This window comes from Protomyctophum bolini (genome assembly GCF_963924005.1).
Source record: "Protomyctophum bolini genome assembly, chromosome: 9".
NCBI classification, from domain to species: domain Eukaryota; kingdom Metazoa; phylum Chordata; class Actinopteri; order Myctophiformes; family Myctophidae; genus Protomyctophum; species Protomyctophum bolini.
The window spans coordinates 322051-346829 of NC_137870.1; the positions used below are offsets into that span (position 1 = coordinate 322051).

The 24779-nt window shown below is 43.1% G+C and overlaps 1 protein-coding gene across 2 annotated transcripts in view; it reads right to left on the reverse strand.

Moving 5' to 3' along the window:
• Nucleotides 1-869: 869 nt before the first annotated feature.
• Nucleotides 870-24779, reverse strand: part of LOC308321922 (unconventional myosin-Ic-like) — a 63580-nt gene continuing 39670 nt past the window's right edge. For both annotated transcript variants that reach the window (XM_080773023.1, XM_080773024.1), the window contains 20 exons: nt 23661-23741; nt 23343-23434; nt 22706-22800; nt 21170-21216; nt 20307-20387; nt 18627-18732; nt 18364-18481; nt 16849-16962; nt 16519-16595; nt 16317-16385; nt 15205-15289; nt 13465-13624; nt 11452-11535; nt 10765-10858; nt 9908-9963; nt 9178-9313; nt 8372-8442; nt 6276-6373; nt 5421-5520; nt 870-3393 (listed from right to left, as the gene is read on the reverse strand). In XM_080773023.1, the coding sequence (XP_080629149.1) occupies nt 3367-3393; nt 5421-5520; nt 6276-6373; nt 8372-8442; nt 9178-9313; nt 9908-9963; nt 10765-10858; nt 11452-11535; nt 13465-13624; nt 15205-15289; nt 16317-16385; nt 16519-16595; nt 16849-16962; nt 18364-18481; nt 18627-18732; nt 20307-20387; nt 21170-21216; nt 22706-22800; nt 23343-23434; nt 23661-23741 (1791 nt within the window). In that variant the 3' untranslated portion in view covers nt 870-3366. The remainder of the gene's footprint in view (nt 3394-5420; nt 5521-6275; nt 6374-8371; nt 8443-9177; nt 9314-9907; nt 9964-10764; nt 10859-11451; nt 11536-13464; nt 13625-15204; nt 15290-16316; nt 16386-16518; nt 16596-16848; nt 16963-18363; nt 18482-18626; nt 18733-20306; nt 20388-21169; nt 21217-22705; nt 22801-23342; nt 23435-23660; nt 23742-24779) is intronic.

Sequence of the window (24779 nt, forward strand, 5' to 3'; positions counted from 1 at the left end):
TATTTAGTTTTATAATGATTAATATTTAAAAATATTAATACAGAAAAACATTCCCAAAAAAAAAAGGAAAAAAAAGTTAAGAAAAATCTAATGAATTCCATGAATTGGAAATCAAGCGATATACTCAGATAATCAATTAGAAATCAACAGATAATCACATAATCAATATGAAGGAGATCTGCTGTTTTCAACGTCCAATTTCTCGAAACACTTGGGAACCAATCGGTACGCGACAATTCCTTCTGTAGGAGACCAGACTGGAGACGTGGCCTGTGATTGGTTGAGACCAGACTGGAGACGTGACCTGTGATTGGTTGAGACCAGACTGGAGACGTGGCCTGTGATTGGTTGAGACCAGAGTGGCCTCCTACAGTCCAGAAAACAAGCGCTCCCTAACGTCCCTACGGAAACAAAAAGTGGACTTCTCATTGGTCATGTGACTTGATCACATGACACAGTAGAGAGTGCTTATTGGCCGTCATCAAGTCTGTCGATGTCAGATGGAAAAGCTATTATGTCAACAACAAAAAAATACTACTTCCGTTTTTTGTTTTTTTTTAAGATAAATCAAATAGTGAGATCTGATCTTTTCACTGCTCGTACGAAGAAGTTGAAGGAGTTGATTTATGAAAAACAAAAAGTCAAAATGTGTAAATTGGAGTTACATAACGACATGTTTGACTAGACGTCAATAACATACCGTATATGTTTCCAAACAGCGAATCTAAAAGAATGTTTCTTTGGGTCTCAAATAGCCGGCCCGTTCCTTTTAAACCCTCTCCCAAATAAAAGCCCCCCCCCCCGCCACAAATGAAAGCCCCCCCCCGCCCCAAATAAAAGCCCCCCGCCAAAAAATTAAAGCCAGGGCTATTATTTTCAGTTTCTTCAACCTAATTTGAACTGTAACCAAATAATGTCCCGGTTCAGGCCTGGTTCCTTTTAAAATCTTCGCCGTCCAAATCCGTGTTGCGTATAAAACGCCCTGAATACGGTATTCACAAATATACGCCAGAGACGTCTAAGGCATGTCAGGTGACATGTCAACCAACCAGGAACTAAAGGCATGTCAGGTGACATGTCAACCAACCAGGAACTAAAGGCATGTCAGGTGACATGTCAACCAACCAGGAACTAAAGGCATGTCAGGTGACATGTCAACCAACCAGGAACTAAAGGCATGTCAGGTGACATGTCAACCAACCAGGAAGTAACGCAACACCAAAACAATAATAATCTTTGGGTCGATATCTCACATTAACGTAAATGAATGTGAGATATATAATTAATTCACGTCTTTGGTTCTCAAGTTAATGCAAAATAATATTTCTTTGGGTCGATATCTCAAGTTAATGCAAAATAATATTTCTTTGGGTCGATATCTCAAGTTAATGCAAAGTAATATTTCTTTGGGTCTCAAGGTAATTTTGGCTCAACTCCCTCGTTTTAAAAGTTAAATCTCAAAACACACAAAAATATAGAATCTCCCTCCAGGAAAACAACAAAGCTAATCCTAAACAATAGAACAATGGAAACTAAACAATAGCATCAGACAACAAAGGATCATTTATCAATCCATAGACTATACTCTCATTGGCTCTTTCTGTCTGTCTGTCTGTCTGTCTGCAGGCATCATATTGCATCCTGTCTCACCCCACAGCCAGGCTAAAGGCATCATAGTGCATCTGTCTCACCCCCAGTTCCATCTGTCTCACCCCACAGGCTTTCTGTCAGAGCTCCAGATAAATGGATGCTCCTTTGAGTGGCCAAACCTTGGTTAAAATCTTTTGAGTGGCCAAACCTTGGTTAAAATCAGTGGTTCTCAAACATGTTCCATTTTTTTTCCTTTTACTTTCCCTCCATTTCAGCGGACGGGAGGAACAATCTTCCAACGCTGAAATCTCTGCATCTAAATCACTGATTTCGATTCTAAATCAAAACGTGCGTTTTTGACGGCCCGTCGCGGTCTAGTGGTGTCGCGGTACAAACGGTCCGCGTCGCTAGTGGTGTCGCGGTACAATAATTCCACCGTGGGTGGTCGGCGGTCGTCCCGCTTGCATGCTAATGCTCTCTGCACAAAACAAGATGGAGTCACTGTGTCACCTTGAAAAGGGCTCTGAAGCAACGCATAGCTGGGCAGCACAGAAATGTACTGGTTCCAACTGACACTGCAGTCATACTGTTAACAGTGTCTACGTCAAGGGGGGGGGGGGGGGGGAGGGGGGGGGTTGTATGTGCTTCAAAAGCAACCTGCCACAAATCTGTTTTAAATTAGTGGAATTTAAATGTAGTCTCCAGTTTAAATCTAATCTCTATTGGAATTTAAATGTAGTCTCTAGTTTAAATCTAGTCTCTATTGGAATTTAAATCTAGTCTCTAGTTTAAATCTACTGTATTCTCTAGTTTAAATATATTCTCCAGTTTAAATCTAGTCTAGTTTAACTCTAGTCTAGTTTAGATATAGTCTTGAGTTTAAATCTAGTCTGGCTTTTAAATCTAGTCTCTGAGGTCTAGGGTTACTGGAATTATTTCTTCAGTTTATTTCTCTTGGGCTTTTCATCCTCAAACTCTTTCATGATTCACCTGTCAATCTTGCACCTGTCAATAATGCACCTGTCAATCATTCACCTCCTTTGTTCTTTCACACATAGCGTCTCTGGTTACACGAACCCCCCCCCCCCCCGATGATTAATTACAATAAAACGCCCCCGATAATTACAATATCCTTATGATTAAATTACGACAACTTAAGCGTTCTCTTTAGTGTTCGTCTAGCTGTTTCACAATCCTTTACATCTAATCTGAACTAATCTACATATAATCTACATAAAATCTGAACTAAATCTACATCTAATCTAAGAAAGACATCGATGCGGTTCTGATCAATGATTGTAAATAAACAGGTTCTGATCAATGATTGTAAATAAACAGGTTCTTCTGATTAATGCGATTAAAGCAGATTAAATAATAACAACCCTGAAAATCACATTATAACTGCGATGACATCATTAGTGTGACGTCATCTTCTTATAGACACGCCCCTCGTGACATCATTCTCCTTGTGGTCGTGTAACCAAATTAAATTAAAAAACAACAACATGAGAATGTTATTTCCTTGGCTTGGTTCATCGTAAGAATATATAAAATCGGAATATTCAAACAGCAAACAGTTAATTATTCATTAATTAATTCCAAAAATATCATAATCATATAAACATAAATATATCAATTAGTTTGCTGGATATTTTTTTTCTTTTTTCTTTTACTTTAATTGGAAGCACTCTGATTGGCTTGACGCTCTGCGATTGGTGGAGACAGGAGGCTCTGCGGGCTCTGTGATTGGTGGGGAGGAGGAGGCGGAGTCATCCATCATCTGGAGTTGAGTCTGGGGGCCGTCTGAGGAGAAGAACATGATGACATCACACGTCACATGACATCACACGAAACGACCAATGAGACGACGTTAAACCCGAGTGGAATAGTATGACTCCCATTGGAACAATGGAATGAGGAAGTGCTCGTTCTATCTCAATGGGATAGTTACAACGTGTGGAACTATATATAGCCCATAGCACCCCGCTTTGTCTCAATGGGATAGTTACAATGTTTGGAACTATAGCCCATAGCACCCCGCTTTGTCTCAATGGGATAGTTCCAATGTGTGGAACTATAGCCCATAGCACCCCGCTTTGTCTCAATGGCATAGTTCCAATGTGTGGAACTATAGCCCATAGGGACCCTGCTTTGTCTCAATGGCATAGTTCCAGTGTGTGGAACTATAGCCCAAAGCACCCTGCTTTGTCTCAATGGCATAGTTCCAATGTGTGGAACTATAGCCCATAGCACCTGCTTTGTCTCAATGGCACAGTTCCAACGTGTGGAACTAGAGCCCATAGCACCCGCTTTGTCTCAATGGGATAGTTCCAATGTGTGGAACTATAGCCCATAGGCACCCCGCTTTGTCTCAATGGGATAGTTCCAATGTGTGGAACTATAGCCCATAGGCACCCCGCTTTGTCTCAATGACATAGTTCCAATGTGTGGAACTATAGCCCATAGCACCCCGCTTTGTCTCAATGGCATAGTTCCAGTGTGTGGAACTATAGCCCATAGCACCCCGCTTTGTCTCAATGGGATAGTTCCAATGTGTGGAACTATAGCCCATAGCACCCCGCTTTGTCTCAATGGGATAGTTCCAACGTGTGGAACTATAGCCCGTAGCACCCCGCTTTGTCTCAATGGCATAGTTCCAATGTGTGGAACTATAGCCCGTAGCACCCCGCTTTGTCTCAATGGCATAGTTCCAATGTGTGGAACTATAGCCCATAGCACCCCGCTTTGTCTCAATGGGATAGTTCCAGTGTGTGGAACTATAGCCCATAGCACCCCGCTTTGTCTCAATGGCATAGTTCCAATGTGTGGAACTATAGCCCATAGCACCCCGCTTTGCGGCGAGATCAAAGCGTGTCGCCAGTCTCTTACTATTCCACTCAACGTTAAACGTAACACTTCTTCCTGTCACATGACAGGAAGAAGACAATAAGTTAAGTCACATGATCAATGAATCTGCCTGGAAAACAGGTCTTAACCCATAAAGCGCCATGAACGTAGAGTTAAGGGGAATTAATCTTTTATATATTAGGTTTTGATCGTCATGATGCTACTCACGTTAGCATCGAGTGTGACACTAGACCACGCCATATTACATATTTACTGTTATCTATCTATCTATCTATGAATGCACCAAGTCTCTGTATATGTCTGTGTGTCTGTGTGTGTAATCCATGTAACTTGAGAACCGTTAGCCTCACAGACTTCAAATTCGACACGGTTGTCCAGAACCGCCTCAAAAAGGCGTCTGCCCTGGCTCTGGACCGGACCGGGCCCCTGCCCAGCGTCCATATATGGAGCTGGCCAACACTCCATATTAGGGCATTCCTGACACAGAACTCCACAAGCTGGCTGCATAGACTCCATATTTGGGCATGCCTTACAAAGAACTCCATATATGGGCATAAAAGGGAGACGGACATAATATCTGTGTGGGGCACCACAGACAGGTACTCACCACAGACAGGTAGTCACCACAGACAGACAGGTAGTCACCACAGACAGACAGGTAGTCACCACAGACAGACAGGTACTCACCACATACAGACAGGTACTCAGACAGACAGGTACTCAGACAGACAGGTACTCACCACAGACATACAGGTAGTCAGACAGACAGACAGGTAGTCAGACAGACAGGTACTCACCACAGACAGACAGGTAGTCAGACAGACAGGTACTCACCACAGACAGGTAGTCAGACAGACAGGTACTCACCACAGACAGACAGGTACTCAGACAGACAGGTACTCACCACAGAAAGGTACTCACCACAGACAGACAGGTAGTCAGACAGACAGACAGGTACTCACCACAGACAGGTGTCCGTTCTTAGTCTTGGTCACCAGTAACTCTGAACCAGCTGTGAAGTCAATGATGCCTTCTTTCCCCTGAGCCATGTTGAACGTTATGCTGCAATATATACATAAATATATACATAAATATATACCCTGAGCCATGTTGAACGTTATGCTGCAATATATACATAAATATATACCCTGAGCCATGTTGAACGTTATGCTGCAATATATACATAAATATATACCCTGAGCCATGTTGAACGTTATGCTGCAATATATACATAATATATACATAAATATATACCCTGAGCCATGTTGAACGTTATGCTGCAATATATAAATAAATATATACATAAATATATACCCTGAGCCATGTTGAACGTTATGCTGCAATATATACATAATATATACATAAATATATACCCTGAGCCATGTTGAACGTTATGCTGCAATATATACATAATATATACATAAATATATACCCTGAGCCATGTTGAACGTTATGCTGCAATATATACATAATATATATATATAAATATATACATAAATATATACCCTGAGCCATGTTGAACGTTATGCTGCAATATATACATAATATATACATAGATATATACATAAATATATACATAAATATAAATATATACCCTAAGCCATGTTGAACGTTATGCTGGAATATAAATATAATATAAATATATACATAAATATATACTGTTAATATGAGCACTTCCTACCACTGAGCCATGTTGAATGTTATATATATATATATATATATATATATATATATATATCAGCATAAGTATATATACAGTACACTGTTAATGAGACAGAGTGTGTGTGACAGACAGACAGACAGACAGACAGTCTCACCTCCCCTGGTTGATGTTGATGCTGTTTATCTTGTCGGCACAGATCGCCACCTTGGTCACCGTCTCCACCACATGGTCACTCTGTAGAACTACATCTCCCTGTGAACCAATGGGAGGTCAGAACTACACCACATGGTCACTCTGTAGAACTACATCTCCCTGTGAACCAATGGGAGGTCAGAACTACACCACATGGTCACTCTGCAGAACTACATCTCCCTGTGAACCAATGGGAGGTCAGAACTACACCACATGGTCACTCTGCAGAACTACATCTCCCTGTGAACCAATGGGAGGTCAGAACTACACCACATGGTCACTCTGCAGAACTACATCTCCCTGTGAACCAATGGGAGGTCAGAACTACACCACATGGTCACTCTGCAGAACTACATCTCCCTGTGAACCAATGGGAGGTCAGAACTACACCACATGGTCACTCTGCAGAACTACATCTCCCTGTGAACCAATGGGAGGTCAGAACTACACCACATGGTCACTCTCCAGAACTACATCTCCCTGTGAACCAATGGGAGGTCAGAACTACACCACATGGTCACTCTGCAGAACTACATCTCCCTGTGAACCAATGGGAGGTCATAACTACACCACATGGTCACTCTGTAGAACTACATCTCCCTGTGAACCAATGGGAGGTCAGAACTACAGACCAAGCAGCCTCCTGAGATACTTCCGGGTCCTACTTTTGGGTCGCTTTTGTGTCCCCATAGAGTTATACTGTGCCCCCATAGAGTTATACTGTGTCCCCATAGAGTTATACTGTGTCCCCATAGAGTTATACTGTGTCCCCATAGAGTTATACTGTGACGCTCCGTCGGACTAAATCTGAGACGAAAACAACCACGAAAGTCTCATTTTACCGCTTTCCTTTCCTCGCAACAACAAAGCTGCTGCTGCTCTCCCAAATCTGCCTGTGACAGACCGTCTGCCCCACATGATGAGATGAGATGAGATATACTTTATTGTCCCACGGGGGGAAATTTGTCTTGGGCAAAAGTGCATTAGTACATCAACGCTTTTTAAAACAGACAGACAATACACACAAGACAATACACAGTAGCAGCAAAGTACAAGTCACAAGAGTATCACAAGAGAAGTGCAAATTGCAATAAGAGAAGGTATAATATTTAAAAAAAGTGCTAGAGTATTCACAGTTTATAGTATCGCAATCACAAGTGCAATAAATAAATGATGAAGGTCAGAAGTCCCTTCCCCACTAAGAACTATGAATACTGGAATTGGAATGGAATACTATCGCCATTTTATTTTATTCTGTCAACTAAATCCTCATTAATGCAAACTAGATTCAACATACTAAAGCCTGCACACATTCTAAATATGCCCCCGAAATATTTTACCGAGCAAATGGGCACCTTCAATAATAATAGTTTTTATTGTCTCCACATCATATATTTTTGTTGTCATGGACACTTGTACAAAACGAGTTGGAAGCATTAAGACCCTCAATGGCTTCCTTTCTGAAAAATAACGTCATTGTGAAAAGATTCACGCGTTTAGATATTCTATTTACATTACATTTAAAATTGAGCTCAATTGCACCCAAAAAACCTGAACTTTTAACATTCAGTATGTCTTTCTCAGATCAGCCGACGCAGGGAAGCTGGAAGTACCCTCACTAAAAACGCCGGGACAACAACGCTCCACACGTCCCAAACTCTTCTCCCTTCTGGCTCCGAAACTGTGGAATGCACTTCCCATTGCAGTCAGAACTGCAGCATCACTCCCAATCTTCCGCCGTAGTCTGAAAACCCACCTTTTCAGACTCCATCATTGTCCAGCATTACCCTACCTACCTACTCGATACAGACTTATAGCATGTTATGTAAACAGCACTATAATTGCATTGCATGTAGTCATAGCACGTCATAGTACATACTGTATGTATAAATTGATCATTACTTCATACGCAGCCACGGGACATACGCATCGGAGCAACGGACATTAATTACTTGCAAGTAATGAATGTCATGAAAACGTTGTATGATTTAAATGATGCCCTCTGTGTTTCAGATAGACGTGTATGTACAGTAATGGTACATTATAATATTACAATACCTTCTGCTTGTTGTCGTCACTGGGCACGTGCAGAACAAAGAGACCGTCACTCAACGAGCTGACAGAGATACCTGAGAGAGAGAGAGAGAGAGAGAGAGAGACAGAGAGAGAGAGAGAGAGAGAGAGAGAGAGACAGAGAGAGAGAGAGAGAGAGAGACAGACATGCGTTAATAATAATAACATATGTGACTTTCTAAGTACTCAATGACTCTTTACATGCATGCTGGATTATCTCCACTGGGAGGAGACCCTGGGGCAGACCAAGGACCAGATGGATTATATCTCCACTGGGAGGAGACCCCGGGGCAGACCAAGGACCAGATGGATTATATCTCCACTGGGAGGAGACCCCGGGGCAGACCAAGGACCAGATGGATTATATCTCCACTGGGAGGAGACCCCGGGGCAGACCAAGGACCAGATGGATTATATCTCCACTGGGAGGAGACCCCAGGGCAGACCAAGGACCAGATGGATTACATCTCCACTGGGAGGAGACCCCGGGGCAGACCAAGGACCAGGTGGATTATATCTCCACTGGGAGGAGACCCCAGGGCAGACCAAGGACCAGATGGATTACATCTCCACTGGGAGGAGACCCCGGGGCAGACCAAGGACCAGATGGAGGAAACACATCGACTCACTGGAGAGGTAAGTCTGGATGGAGCTCTCTGATGGAGCTGTTGCCCCCACGACCCGACTACGGATAAGCGGTTGAAGATGGATGGATGGATGGAACGGCACGGCAGTAGCTCAACAATATGAATATTCTTATTAATAATAATAATAATAATAACAACACCAACCTGTAAGCGCTCCATAGTCGATGCACTGCTTCATTTTGGCCTCCTCAACAATGATGGCGCTGTTGGCCGTGAGCAGCAGTTGGCGCGGCCGCGCCTTGTAGCCCTTCCTGTCGTACTTAGTGACGGGAACCGCGTACTGCAATATTAATACATACAAATACATGTTTAATGTATAATATTAATACATACAAATACATGTTTAGGGTTCCCCAATTAGCGGCCCGCGGGCCATTCACACACATCTTTACAGGTGAGTTCAGAAACCAGTCTGTGTCTCACAGGAGGGCTGTGTTCAGTTCAGAAACCAGTATGTGTCTCATAGGAGGGCTGTGGGCGGTTCAGAAACCAGTCTGTGTCTCATAGGAGGGCTGTGTTCAGTTCAGAAACCAGTCTGTGTCTCATAGGAGGGCTGTTGGCGGTTCAGAAACCAGTCTGTGTCTCATAGGAGGGCTGTGGGCGGTTCAGAAACCAGTCTGTGTCTCATAGGAGGGCTGTGGGCGGTTCAGAAACCAGTCTGTGTCTCATAGGAGGGCTGTGGGCGGTTCAGAAACCAGTCTGTGTCTCATAGGAGGGCTGTGGGCGGTTCAGAAACCAGTCTGTGTCTCATAGGAGGGCTGTGGGCGGTTCAGAAACCAGTCTGTGTCTCATAGGAGGGCTGTGGGCGGTTCAGAAACCAGTCTGTGTGGTTTAAAGTGTCAATCTGGATTAGAAGGTTAAGTGTAAATCTAACCTTCATCTTCTCGTTGCCCAGAGACTGAAGCACTTTAGGGTTGATCTCATCACCGTCTGGAACACACAGTACAACATTACGACATTTTATAACATGGCTTGGTTGAATGATTGATTCCGATTGGTCAATCGCTGAATCCAGCTGAATCCTCTATAGAGCGCAGCAGTCCCGCCCCCTCTCAGAAAAGCGAGTGGCCCAGGAAACGAAACCCCAATGCATTCTTTCATCGGCACTTCGAATATAATTTATTTAAAGACGGTTACGCCGCGGACAAAGCCAATTCGGATCATGACAAATCATGACAATGAACACAATGTTTTGGGACGATCAAATAATTTATAAGACGAAAAACAAAACCAATAGTGTTGTCTCCTGCCTTTATTTTCTTCTTTCTAATGATTTGATCGTCCCAAAACATTGTGTTCATTGTCATGATTTGTCATGATCCGAATTGGCTTTGTCCGCGGCGTAACCGTCTTTAAATAAATTATATTCGAAGTGCCGATGAAAGAATGCATTGGGGTTTCATTTCCTGGGCCACTCGTTTTTCGGGACTGCGGCGCTATATATATAGAGCGCAGCAGTCCCGCCCCCTTTCAGAAAAACGTTTTTAACTCAGCCATAACCATATAAGGAGTCCCCAAAGCAGCTCCATATATGGGCACAAGGTGGACCACGCCATCACACTCATGTCACCATGACTCAGCCATAACCATATAAGGAGTCCCCAAAGCAGCTCCATATATGGGCACAAAAGCGTGACACACGGACAGACAGACAGACATGATCTGCTAGGTCTCATAGTAAGTGCTCACTGCGTTCGCAATTATAACATTTGATAATAAAACTTTATTTACTCAGTCTGGTGCTGACGAACAGTTTGGAGACACTCTGAGGATAGTTGTCCTTCTTGTCCTTGAAGATCTCACTGGCGATCATCTTCTGTTCCATCTGTGGCCACATGGGGGCAGTAGAGATATTATAAATATTAACAATTATAGTACGTGATGTTTAAGGAGGGCATAGCGTGATGTTTAAGGAGGGAATAGCGTGATGTTTAAGGAGGGCATATCGTGATGTTTAAGGAGGGCATATCGTGATGTTTAAGGAGGGCATAGCGTGATGTTTAAGGAGGGCATAGCGTGATGTTTAAGGAGGGCATAGCGTGAGGTTTAAGGAGGGCATAGCGTGAGGTTTAAGGAGGGCATAGCGTGGGGTTTAAGGAGGGCATAGCGTGAGGTTTAAGGAGGGCATAGCGTGATGTTTAAGGAGGGCATATCGTGATGTTTAAGGAGGGCATAGCGTGATGTTTAAGGAGGGCATAGCGTGATGTTTAAGGAGGGCATAGCGTGGTGTTTAAGGAGGGCATGGCGTGATGTTTAAGGAGGGCATAGCGTGATGTTTAAGGAGGGCATAGCGTGATGTTTAAGGAGGGCATGGCATGATGTTTAAGGAGGGCATAGCGTGATGTTTAAGGAGGGCATAGCGTGATGTTTAAGGAGGGCATAGCGTGATGTTTAAGGAGGGCATAGCGTGAGGTTTACCTGGTGTTTCCATTCTGGGCTGATCTTCTTACAGTAGCTCCACACCATGTTCTGCATGCACAGTTTACGCAGATAATCTGACGCCTGTCAATCAAATAAATATGAATACATTTATTATACATGATACAGATAATCTGACGCCTGTCAATCAAATAAATATGAATACATTTATTATACATGATACAGATAATCTGACGCCTGTCAATCAAATAAATATGAATACATTTATTATACACTGATACAGATAATCTGACGCCTGTCAATCAAATAAATATGAATAAATGTATTAAACACTGATACAGATAATCTGACGCCTGTCAAATAAATATGAATACATTTATTATACACAACAACGGTAGGTATGATTAATTCTAACCATAGACTGTAAAAAATATGGACAAAGCGTTCCGCGGGTTTTGGTCCAGCTGGCCATTGGCTGGCCCAGACAACGAGGCGGGACTTCCCCCCCTTCTTCTCCGTTGGTTTGTATTTTGACTCGAGTGGGAGGGGAATCCCTATCATAGACTGTAACGGTAGCCACGCCCCTCAGAACATACGCGACTTTATGGTCATTTTTTTAATTAATGGGACCATAATTTTCCAAAAAGAATATTATGACATTAGAAATGAGACATTAAACTAGTGACTGGAAGCAGAAAGTATTCATGACCATGTTTATTAAGGTAATACAGTCTAGGTGAAGTTGGGTCCAAATACATGGACTTCTATGGGGCTATGGGGTTTTTTTGAGCCCAATGACAGCGCCACAACAGGCCATTATATGAACTTTCATTTCCTTAGTGGCTTCACAAAATATCTGTCTGACTGCCCCCCTGATTCTAAGGCGACTAGAGACCGCGGTGGGCCGTCTGACACACGGTCTTTGCTTAGAATTGGCCGGAATGATTTAGATCAAGAGTTATTCACGTTTTTTTCGATCTCATCCGCTAAAATGTGAGGGGGGGGACGGGGGGGGGGGACGGACATTTTCAGTGACGTCCCAACCGGAAAATAACATCGAATGTTGCGCAACAGACACTCCTCCCAGCCTTGTGGAGCAACAGACACTCCTCCCAGCATTGTGGAGCAACAGACACTCCTCCCAGCCTTGTGGAGCAACAGACACTCCTCCCAGCCTGTGGAGCAACAGACACTCCTCCCAGCCTTGTGGAGCAACAGACACTCCCTCCTCCCAGCCTTGTGGAGCAACAGACACTCCTCCCAGCCTGTGGAGCAACAGACACTCCTCCCAGCCTTGTGGAGCAACAGACACTCCTCCCAGCCTTGTGGAGCAACAGACACTCCTCCCAGCCTTGTGGAGCAACAGACACTCCTCCCAGCCTTGTGGAGCAACAGACACTCCTCCCAGCCTTGTGGAGCAACAGACACTCCTCCCAGCCTGTGGAGCGATGCGATCGGTTTTGATATCAATAAATCTCTGTCCTTTTTAATCAATCTCCGTCCTGAGTGCTGGGCGTTACTAATTGATTGAACGGAGAACTCCGTTCAGGGTGTTAAATAGTTATATAATGTGTGGTCATTGAGTCTACAACCATGTTACTCTAAAATATTAATTACCATTTGAGATCATTTAACATCAAAGGCAGTTATTTTTTATTTATTTATTTTTATATATTTTTTATCCCACGATTTTGTAACCCATTTTTCACCCCTGTGCCAATCATCTACTGTGATCCTGGGCTCTACACACCCTCCGCCAACCTGGGGAGAGCAACGGACTTGAACTCATGCTCCCTTCATGCCTGAGTGTCCAAGTTGCTCCTTTACAACCTGACAGGGGGGAGTTTCCCTGGTTGGACGTAGCGCGTGGAAGGAACACGTTATTCCAACCAGTTCCTTTCCCCTCCATCAGGCGCCCCGGCTGGCCAGGAGGAGGCAGTATAGAGGCAGTCAAAGGCAGTTATAATTAGTTTGTGTCAACAACCGAGCTACACGGTAACATATCCACCTTTTCTGGGGGGTATGTAGTGTATTTTATACAGGGTGCAGTACCTCAGCCAAGGCAGCAGGGGGCGCCGGCCAGCTCTTGTCCAGGACGTTCTTGGGGAGGTTCCTGTGCAGCTTCATCAGGAAGGAGAAACGGACGTAGTCCAGGAAGTACTCGTTCTCGGCGCAGCGCGGCTCGCGGCGGAAGATGAACCCTTTGATGAACCTTTAATTAAAACAATTAACCTCATTAATACCAGTAAGACGCGCAAACGCGGGAAGCGAACACACCTCGTACATATTTGGGTTTTGGACGTATAGCTGCTTTGGGGACTCCTTATATGGTTATGGCTGAGTCATGGTGACGTAATCACTCAGCTCCATATATGGGCACAAAAGCGGGACAGACAGACAGACAGACAGACAGACAGACACACAGACAGACAGACATGATCTGCTAGGTCCTATAGTAAGTGCTCACTGCATTCGCAATTAATGATCCTTTAATTACCAGTAAGACGCGCAAACGCGGGAAGCGAACGCAGCTGCAGATCATGTCTGTTTGTCTGTCTGTGTGTCTGTCCCGCTGTTACTGTATATGTGGACCTGGCCCCTTTTGTGCCCATGAGCTGAGTGATTTGTTTGTGATTGATGCAACACACTCCATATTTGGACGTACACTCCATATTTGGACATATAGCGGGACAGACAGACAGACACACACACATACAGACAGACAGACATGATCTGCTAGGTCTCATAGTAAGTGCTCACTGCATTCGCAAAAACAATTAACCTCATTAATATTAATGGTTTTTTAATTAAAACAATTAAACTCATTCATATTAACATTAACCTAATTAAAATTAATGTTTTTTTATATATATATATATATATAATGTTTGCAATAATCATGGAATAGAAGACAAAATGTAATCCAACGATAATAAAATATTCTTTATTTTTGGGTCTGAGAGGCTAAAGGTCATCAGACGGTGGTCTGTGAGATCAGATGGGTCTGAGAGGCTAAATGTCGTCACATGGTGGTCTGTGAGATCAGATGGGTCTGAGAGGCTAAATGTCGTCACATGGTTGTCTGTGAGATCAGATGGGTCTGAGAGGCTAAATGTCGTCAGATGGTGGTCTGTGAGATCAGATGGGTCTGAGAGGCTAAATGTCGTCACATGGTGGTCTGTGAGATCAGATGGGTCTGAGAGGCTAAATGTCATCACATGGTGGTCTGTGAGATCAGATGGGTCTGAGAGGCTAAATGTCGTCACATGGTGGTCTGTGAGATCAGATGGGTCTGAGAGGATAAATGTCGTCACATGGTGGTCTGTGAGATCAGATGGGTCTGAGAGGCTAAATGTCGTCACATGATGGTCTGTGAGATCAGATGGGTCTGAGAGGCTAAATGTCGTCACATGGTGGTCTGTGAGATCAGATGTTGTAAGCGCCATTTGAGTCACCTAACTGTGGCCAATGATGTCCACTAAGGGCGTGGTCAATGTGACGGTTGGAAGGGTATTTAATCTGACCTCAATCAAGCAGCAGGTGTTGCTGACGAGAGGCAAACAGTTTTCAGACTGTGTTTAGGAGGCTGTTTGTATCATTTACGTTTATTGCATTTATTTATATGTATGCTGTAGTGACTAGGCCTGCAGAAACAGATAATAAATCCTCATTATACCAACTCTACGCACATGTTTGGACATCACTTCCTGGAGCACACGTCTTAACTACAACCCCACTGTCGGCAACCAGTAGTGCCACACATTTAGGATTTGGGCGCTACAGATGCATTACCTGCGGATGGAGTCGGCAGCCTGTCGCCTCCTCTGAGCCCTCCTCCTTGCCAGAATACCTCTCCACCAGGCCTGGATGAGAATGGCTGTACAAATCATAGACTGTAAAAAATATGGACAAAGCGTTCCGCGGGTCTAACATGAACATAAAATGAAGCCTGTTTCAGTCCTTGCAATGGAAGTCGCCATCTTTCTAGATCCGTTTGGGCCCAGCTGGCCCATTGGCTGGCCCAGACAACGAGGCGGGACTTCCCCCCTTCTTCTTTGTTGGTTTTTATTTTGACTCGAGTGGGTGGGGGATCCCGTTCATAGACTGTAACGGTAGCCACGCCCCTCAGAACATGCGCGACTTTATGGTAATTTCTTTTATAAATGGGACCATAATTTTCCAAAAAGAATATTATGACATTAGAAATGAGACTTTAAACTAGTGACTGGAAGCAAAAAGTATTCATGACCATGTTTATTAAGGTAATACAGTCTAGGTGAAGTTGTGCCAAAATACATGGACTTCTATGGGGCTATGGGTTTTTTTGAGCCCAATGACAGCGCCACAACAGGCCATTATATGAACTTTCATTTCCTTAGTGGCTTCACAAAATATCTGTCTGACTGCCCCCCTGGTACAAATACACACACAGTACTAATGTACAAATACACACACACAGTACTAATGTACAAATACACTGAATAGTGGCTATGCATCATCATTGCAGTACGCAAAGGTTACGCAGGAACGTCTACTGAGTGGCAAAAAAACTACCAGAAAAGTCCTATCTGATTGACAGCCCATACATCCAAACAGACAAGTCCTATCTTCTACAACATTGCTTTTAATTAATTTTTTAATTAATCCCCACTTCTACAACATTGCTTTTAATTGATCTTTTATTTTTTATTTTTGTTATTCATGTCCTCACTGTATTGCATTACTGCTTGTTTTTAATGTTGTTGCCTTGCTTTTCTTTTATCCTCCATTTTTCTGTAAAGCACTTTGAGCTGCATTTCATGTCATGAAAGGTGCTATACAAATAAAGTTTTATTATTATTATTATTATTATTATCTAGGGGGATGGGGAGGGGGAGGGGTAGGGGTAGGAGACATGATCTTACCAGAGTTCCTGAGTTTTTGGTATTTAGATTTCTGGCTGAATCCTTTCCATCCTGCCTGAAGCTTAGTGGCTGAATGAAGACACAGAGAGAGAGAGAGAGAGAGAGAGAGGTGTTAACCTAGTTAACTAATATAACCTAGGTAACTGATATAACCTAGGTAACTAACACAGAAACGAGGAATACTTATAATAATAATAATCACCCAGGCTGTGTTTGCGGGTCTCCAGAGCGTCCTCTGTGGCGAACAACGTTTTGGGGAAACGGATGAAGATTTTGGATCTGAGGAAAAAAAACACAAATAGATTAAGAGACACGCAATGAAGTTATAAATCCTTGTATGTGTATGTGTGCGTGCGTGCGTGTGCGTGTATGTGTATGTGTATGTGTATGTGTATGTGTGTGTGTTTGTGTGCGTGCGTGCGTGCGTGCGTGCGTGCGTGCGTGTGCGTGCGTGCGTGCGTGCGTGCGCGTGCGTGCGTGTGCGTGCGTGTGCGTGCGTGTGCGTGCGTGCGTGTGCGTGTGTGCGTCTGACCTGCCCAGCTTGTATTCTTCAGGTTTGTATCCGAGGTGTTTGACCAGAGTGGACACGCCTTCAACCACCTTACCATCCCACCGAGGCCAGGTGGCTGGACAGAGAGACTTATACCTACAGAGTATAAATACTGTGTTACACTGAGGACAGGACACAGAGACTTATACCTACAGAGTATAAATACTCTATTACACTGAGGACAGGACACAGAGACTTATACCTACAGAGTATGAATACTGTATTACACTGAGGACAGGACACAGAGACTTATACCTACAGAGTATAAATACTGTGTTACACTGAGGACAGGACACAGAGACTTATACCTACAGAGTATAAATACTCTATTACACTGAGGACAGGACACAGAGACTTATACCTACAGAGTATAAATACTGTGTTACACTGAGGACAGGACACAGAGACTTATACCTACAGAGTATAAATACTCTATTACACTGAGGACAGGACACAGAGACTTATACCTACAGAGTATGAATACTGTATTACACTGAGGACAGGACACAGAGACTTATACCTACAGAGTATAAATACTCTATTACACTGAGGACAGGACACAGAGACTTATTCCTACAGAGTATGAATACTGTATTACACTGAGGACAGGACACAGCGACTTATACCTACAGAGTATGAATACTGTATTACACTGAGGACAGGACACAGAGACTTATACCTACAGAGTATAAATACTCTATTACACTGAGGACAGGACACAGAGACTTATACCTACAGAGTATGAATACTGTATTACACTGAGGACAGGACACAGAGACTTATACCTACAGAGTATAAATACTCTATTACACTGAGGACAGGACACAGAGACTTATACCTACAGAGTATGAATACTGTATTACACTGAGGACAGGACACAGAGACTTATACCTACAGAGTATAAATACTCTATTACACTGAGGACAGGACACAGAGACTTATACCTACAGAGTATAACTACTAGGGTATAGTCTATAGGGTATAGTCTACAGGGTTTAGGGTAGTCTATAGGGTTTAGGGTATAGTCTATACTCTATAGGGTATAGAGCGCCGCAGTCCCGCCCCCTTTCAGAAAAGCGAGTGGCCCAGGAAATGAAACCCCAATGCATTCTCCCATCGGCACTTCTAATATCATTTATTTAAAGACGGTTACGCCGCGGACAAAGCCAACTCGGATCGTGACAAATCATGACAATGAACACAATGTTTTGGGCCGATCAAATAATTTATAAGACGAAAAACAAAACAAATAGTGTTGTCTCCCGACTTTCTTTTCTTCTTTCTAATGATTTGATCGGTCACGATCCGAGTTGGCTTTGTCCGCGGCGTAACAGTCTTTAAATAAATTATATTAGAAGTGCCGATGGGAGAATGCATTGGGGTTTCATTTCCTGGGCCACTCGCTTTTCTGAAAGGGGGCGGGACTGCGGCGCTCTATAGTCTACAGGGTTTAGGGTAGTCTATAGGGTTTAGGGTAGTCTATAGGGTTTAGGGTACCTCTGTAAGAAGACTTCATATCGTCGTCGATAAGCGAAGCCTGCTCGTCTTACTCTCAGGTTCTCCATCAGACCCAGATACTTCACCTGGTGACGGATCAGCACCTCATCAAACCGCCCTGTAGGGGGCGACAAACACATGCTGTGGTGGTACCAAGTATAAAACCTACCCTAGACCCAAAAGGGTCTAGGGAATAGGGTCTAGGGAATAGGGAATAGGGTCTAGGGAATAGGGTCTAGGGAATAGGGAATAGGGTCTCTTACCAGCCTGTTTGGAGTCATTGGGTTTGATGCAGCGAACGTAGGACGGCTCCTTAGACATCAGGATCTCCATGAGTTTAGCCAGACTGGCTTTGAACTGTGTGGCTGCCTGGAGGCACGCACACACACACACACACACACACACACACACACACACAGACAGACACACACACAGACACACACACACGCGCACACACACAATCACAAATAATAATGAGAATAAATAAAACTATGCAGTCACCAACACCAACAGGAATAAATGTCAGCGAGACCTAAAAAAATAATAAAGAAAAAATGTCCAAAATGAAGTTATGTCCAAAATGATGTTATGTCCAAAATGAAGTTATGTCCAAAATGATGTTATGTCCAAAATGAAGTTATGTCCAAAAGGATGTTATGTCCAAAGAAAACAGTTGAAGGATGCAGGAGAGACAGAGAGAGACGGACGAGACTGACAGGATCAACAACACTGGTCTCACTGAGACACTCTGTGTGTGTGTGTGTGTGTGTGTGTGTGTGTGTGTGTGTGTGTGTGTGTGTGTGTGTGTGTGTGCGATCGTGCGATCGTGTGAAGGTCAGGTGGGTCAGCGGGACATTCCCCAGCCAGTGGGAGGATGGAGAGAATCCCCATCAGAACCGTCAGAACCTCCTACTGCTGGACAGACCGGCTTGGGAAACACTGAGTTAACATCCCACGGCTGGAGGCGCCGCGTCACTGGCTGGGAAACACTGGCCTTACAGTTAAATGTATTCAGAATGAATGAATTCCTTCTGAACAGAGATTCATACCCAACTGTTTACAACTGTACACCGAACAGAGACTCATACCCAACTGTTTACAACTCTACACCGAACAGAGATTCATACCCAACTGTTTACAACTGTACACCGAACAGAGATTCATACCCAACCGTTTACAACTGTACACCGAACAGAGACTCATACCCAACTGTTTACAACTCTACACCGAACAGAGATTCATACCCAACTGTTTACAACTGTACACCGAACAGAGATTCATACCCAACTGTTTACATGGAACCTGAGTACAAGTATTCCTATTCCTCAATTGTTTACATGACCAAAATTGTGCACATATAATGTCTCCAATTGGCCATCCCTGCTTGGACATGGGTTATAAAGCTCTATATAGTCTACTGTAAGGGCAGACATGTGTAAAATAATGTATTCCAAACTCCCAGTAGCATTTGGAATAAAGTGTTTCTATGGTGATCTATACCGATTTAAACGGTATATAGACCAGCCCTCCAGACGGAATTCCAATTGAGTTGTTTACTTTTATTCTGATGACTGGAATGAATCCATTCATTCCGAATGAATTTATGTATGTAAATGTTTTGTATGTAAATGTTTTGTATGTAAATGTTTCTGTATGTAAATGTTTTGTATGTCAATGTTTCTGTATGTAAATGAGATGTAAATGAGAACACAACTAGCTTTAACTTTATATTGTCCTATAAAGTCTATTGACTTTAACACATTTAGACCTGAGGCCGATTCTTTAAAAAAAAAGGCTTCTAAATCTTGACAGTTTAAAGAAATAAAGCCGATTCAGAGGTGTGTGTGTGTGTGTGTGTATGTGTGTGCGTGTGTATGTGTGTGTGTGCGTGTGTGTGTGTATGTGTGTATGTGTGTGTGTGCGTATGTGCGTGTGCAACTCACAGTTTCAGGGCGTTTCCTGTCCGTAAGCTCCTCCTTCTCAAAGCACTGGTTCAGAATCTTATTCTCCGACATGCACATCACCTACACACACACACACGCACGCACGCACGCACGCACACACACACACACACACACACACACACACACACACACACACACACACACACACACACACACACACACACACACACACACACACACACACACACACACACACACACACACACACACACACACACACACACACACACACACACACACACACACACACACACACACACACACACACACACACACACACACACACACACACACACACACACACACACACACACACACACACACACACACACACACAATAATGAATACAATTTAGGCATTCATCAGTTTTCATGTAGTTTTCCTCGACCGACATTTTTCGTCACAGTTTTTCGTGGATGAAATCAACAGTGGTCTGAGTCTCATCATAATAATAATAATAATAATAAATAATAATAATAAATAATGAGTCTCATCATAATAATAATAATAATAATAAATAAATAATGAGTCTCATCATAATAATAATAATAATAATAATAATAAATAAATAATGAGTCTCATCATAATAATAATAATAATAATAAATAAATAATGAGTCTCATCATAATAATAATAATAATAATAATAATAAATAAATAATGAGTCTCATCATAATAATAATAATAATAATAAATAAATAATGAGTCTCATCATAATAATAATAATAATAATAATAATAAATAAATAATGAGTCTCATCATAATAATAATAATAATAATACATAAATAATGAGTCTCATTATAATAATAATAATAATAATAATAATAAATAATGAGTCTCACCTCCTTCAAGTTCCTGAACAGGAGATCGTTGTTCTTATCCAAGAATCCTGAGATGGACACAATTATTACATTATTGTAAATGGTGCATTTATAAAGCACCTTTATACACACACACACACACACACACACACACACACACACACACACACACACACACACACACACACACACACACACACACACACACACACACACACACACACACACACCTTTACATAGATGGTGCATTACATTCACCCATTCACACACCTTTACATAGATGGTGCATTACATTCACCCATTCACACACCTTTACATAGATGGTGCATTACATTCACCCATTCACACACCTTTACATAGATTGTGCATTACATTCACCCATTCACACACCTTTACATAGATGGTGCATTACATTCACCCATTCACACACCTTTACATAGATGGTGCATTACATTCACCCATTCACACACCTTTACATAGATGGTGCATTACATTCACCCATTCACACACTCATTCACACACCTTTACATAGATGGTGCATTACATTCACCCATTCACACACTCATTCACACACCTTTACATAGATGGTGCATTACATTCACCCATTCACACACTCATTCACACACCTTTACATAGATGGTGCATTACATTCACCCATTCACACACACACATTCACACAGCGATGGCGGAGGAAACCATGCAAGGCACCAACCTGCACATCAGGAGCAATCAGGGGTTCTGAGTCTTGCTCAAGGACACTTCCACACTAACTCTGGGGGAGCCCTCAGGGATCGAACCGGGAACCTCTAACTCTGGGGGAGCCCTCAGGGATCGAACCGGGAACCTCTAACTCTGGGGGAGCCCACAGGGATCGAACCGGGAACCTCTAACTCTGGGGGAGCCCACAGGGATCGAACCGGGAACCTTGCGGTTCTCATCCGGCCACTTTGGCTGGGTGGAGATTAGTCTCAAGTTACCAGACTGTTGCCTCTCGCAATGTTCACATGCTTCCCTCATACAGTCTGGAGCAACGGAAGCTCTGATGAGTAAAATATAAATGCTTCCGTCATACAGTCTGGAGCAACGGAAGCTCTGATCATGAGTCAAATATAAATGCTTCCGTCGTACAGTCTGGAGCAACGGAAGCTCTGATCATGAGTAAAATATAAATGCTTCCGTCGTACAGTCTGGAGCAACAGAAGCTCTGATCATGAGTAAAATATAAACGCTTCCGTCATACAGTCTGGAGCAACGGAAGCTCTGATCATGAGTAAAATATAAATGCTTCCGTCGTACAGTCTGGAGCAACGGAAGCTCTGATCATGAGTAAAATATAAACGCTTCCGTCATACAGTCTGGAGCAACGGAAGCTCTGATCATGAGTAAAATATAAACGCTTCCGTCATACAGTCTGGAGCAACGGAAGCTCTGATCATGAGTAATATATAAATCTGGAGCAACGGAAGCTAGGTGGAGATAGGGAAGTGATAAAAGGGACACACATTAACATAGGGACACACATTAACACAGGGACACACATTGACACATAACACCCACCGTTGACATTGTAGTTGACCTCTCCAGCGTAGTGCAACAATCTGAACTCGTCTCGGGCCATCAGCTTACGAGTTTTAGCGTCTGCCAGCTTGTGACTGTACACACACACACACACACACACACACACACACACACACACACACACACACACACACACACACAGAGAGTTAGGATTTAGAAGTAGAATATCTTCTTGATCCTATAATTCGTTAGAAATAAATCTTTTACAATTCCAACCATTTACGGTGGTTGCATTGAAACCACTGGACGCATTTTTTTTCCCTCTGGAAAACAGAAAACAGAAAAACGCAGCACATTTTTTTTCTCTAAAAAACGCATCCAGTGCAACCCACCACACACACCTTCAGACCTGTGCTTTCAACTGGAATGTTTTAGTGTCAGTCTAGTTTTAGTCGACTAAATGTCATAAGATTTTAGTCGACCTAAATGTATTTTGGCGGGCCTTGATGTTGTCGTAATGACTGATTTTACACTTGCTGAAAAAAGCCGATCTATAAAGTTCACAACGCGTCGCAGCGTGACGCGTTGTGAACTTGTAGATCGGCTATGCATGAAAATAAAAGAAACAAGCTTCCTTGGTGAACAACAGGAAGTGGACAACAGGAAGTAGACTAACGTGACGAGGTGGGCGTGTCCTCCCACAGTGTCCTCCAGTTTCTCCAGGAAGGTGATGTCACTGGCGTCGCCGGGGCGGAGACACTCCTCGTCCTATCAGAGAACATGGATAAGCATATTATAATGAGACTCATCGAACCCTGTACACTCAAAGACACCCTATAGATATCCATATATGGAGATGACCTGTTCTGACATTCCATATGTTGATCAAACCAGCAAGATAGAGATGACTATATACAGTGAATATAATTGATATCTCACCAGGATAGAGATGATTATAGGCATATACATATAATCAATATAATTAAAATCTCACCAAGATAGAGATGATTCCTTTGAACTTCTCCTCCACCAGATCACAGATGATCTTGTTGTTGAAGTACTGAACCGGTTCCCACTGGAAACAATAACAATATTATGATTAATATATGAATAATAATATGATGGGAGTCAGGTTCTTCCCCCCGGTTCTTTAGGCAGAGCCAGAGTGTTAACTCATTAGGCCCACTGGCAGAGCCAGAGTGTTAACTCATTAGGCCCACTGGCAGAGCCAGAGTGTTAACTCATTAGGCCCACTGGCAGAGCCAGAGTGTTAACTCATTAGGCCCACTGGCAGAGCCACAGTGTTAACTCATTAGGCCCACTGGCAGAGCCAGAGTGTTAACTCATTAGGCCCACTGGCAGAGCCAGAGTGTTAACTCATTAGGCCCACTGGCAGAGCCAGAGTGTTAACTCATTAGGCCCACTGGCAGAGCCAGAGTGTTAACTCATTAGGCCCACTGGCAGAGCCAGAGTGTTAACTCATTAGGCCCACTGGCAGAGCCAGAGTGTTAACTCATTAGGCCCACTGGCAGAGCCAGAGTGTTAACTCATTAGGCCCACTGGCAGAGCCAGAGTGTTAACTCATTAGGCCCACTGGCAGAGCCAGAGCAGAGCCTTTTGTGGCGGTTCTGGAGAACTGTGTGTCCGACCGACTCGAGTCACCTGGAATGTCTTAGTGTTAGTCTAGTTTTAGTTGACTAAATATCATAAGACTTTAGTCGACAAAATCTACAGATGATTTGGTCGACTAAAATGTATTTTGGCGGGCCTTATTGATAATAATAATAATACAACTTTATTTGTATAGCACCTTTCATGACATGAAATGCAGCTCAAAGTGCTTTACAGAACAATGGAGAATAAAAGAAAAGCAAGGCAACAACATAAAAAAAAAAAAGCAGTAATGCAATACAGTGAGGATGCAGTCATAACAGCGGACTTTACACTTGCTGAAAATAGCCGATCTACAAGCCCACAAAGCGTTTGCAGCGCGACGCGTTTGTGAGCTTGTAGATCTGCTATTTTCAGCATACAACCAAGTGTAAAATGTCTTATACTGGATCTCTTGTCCACTAGTCCCTTCTTGACATTTTAGTCTAGTTTTTATTTGTTG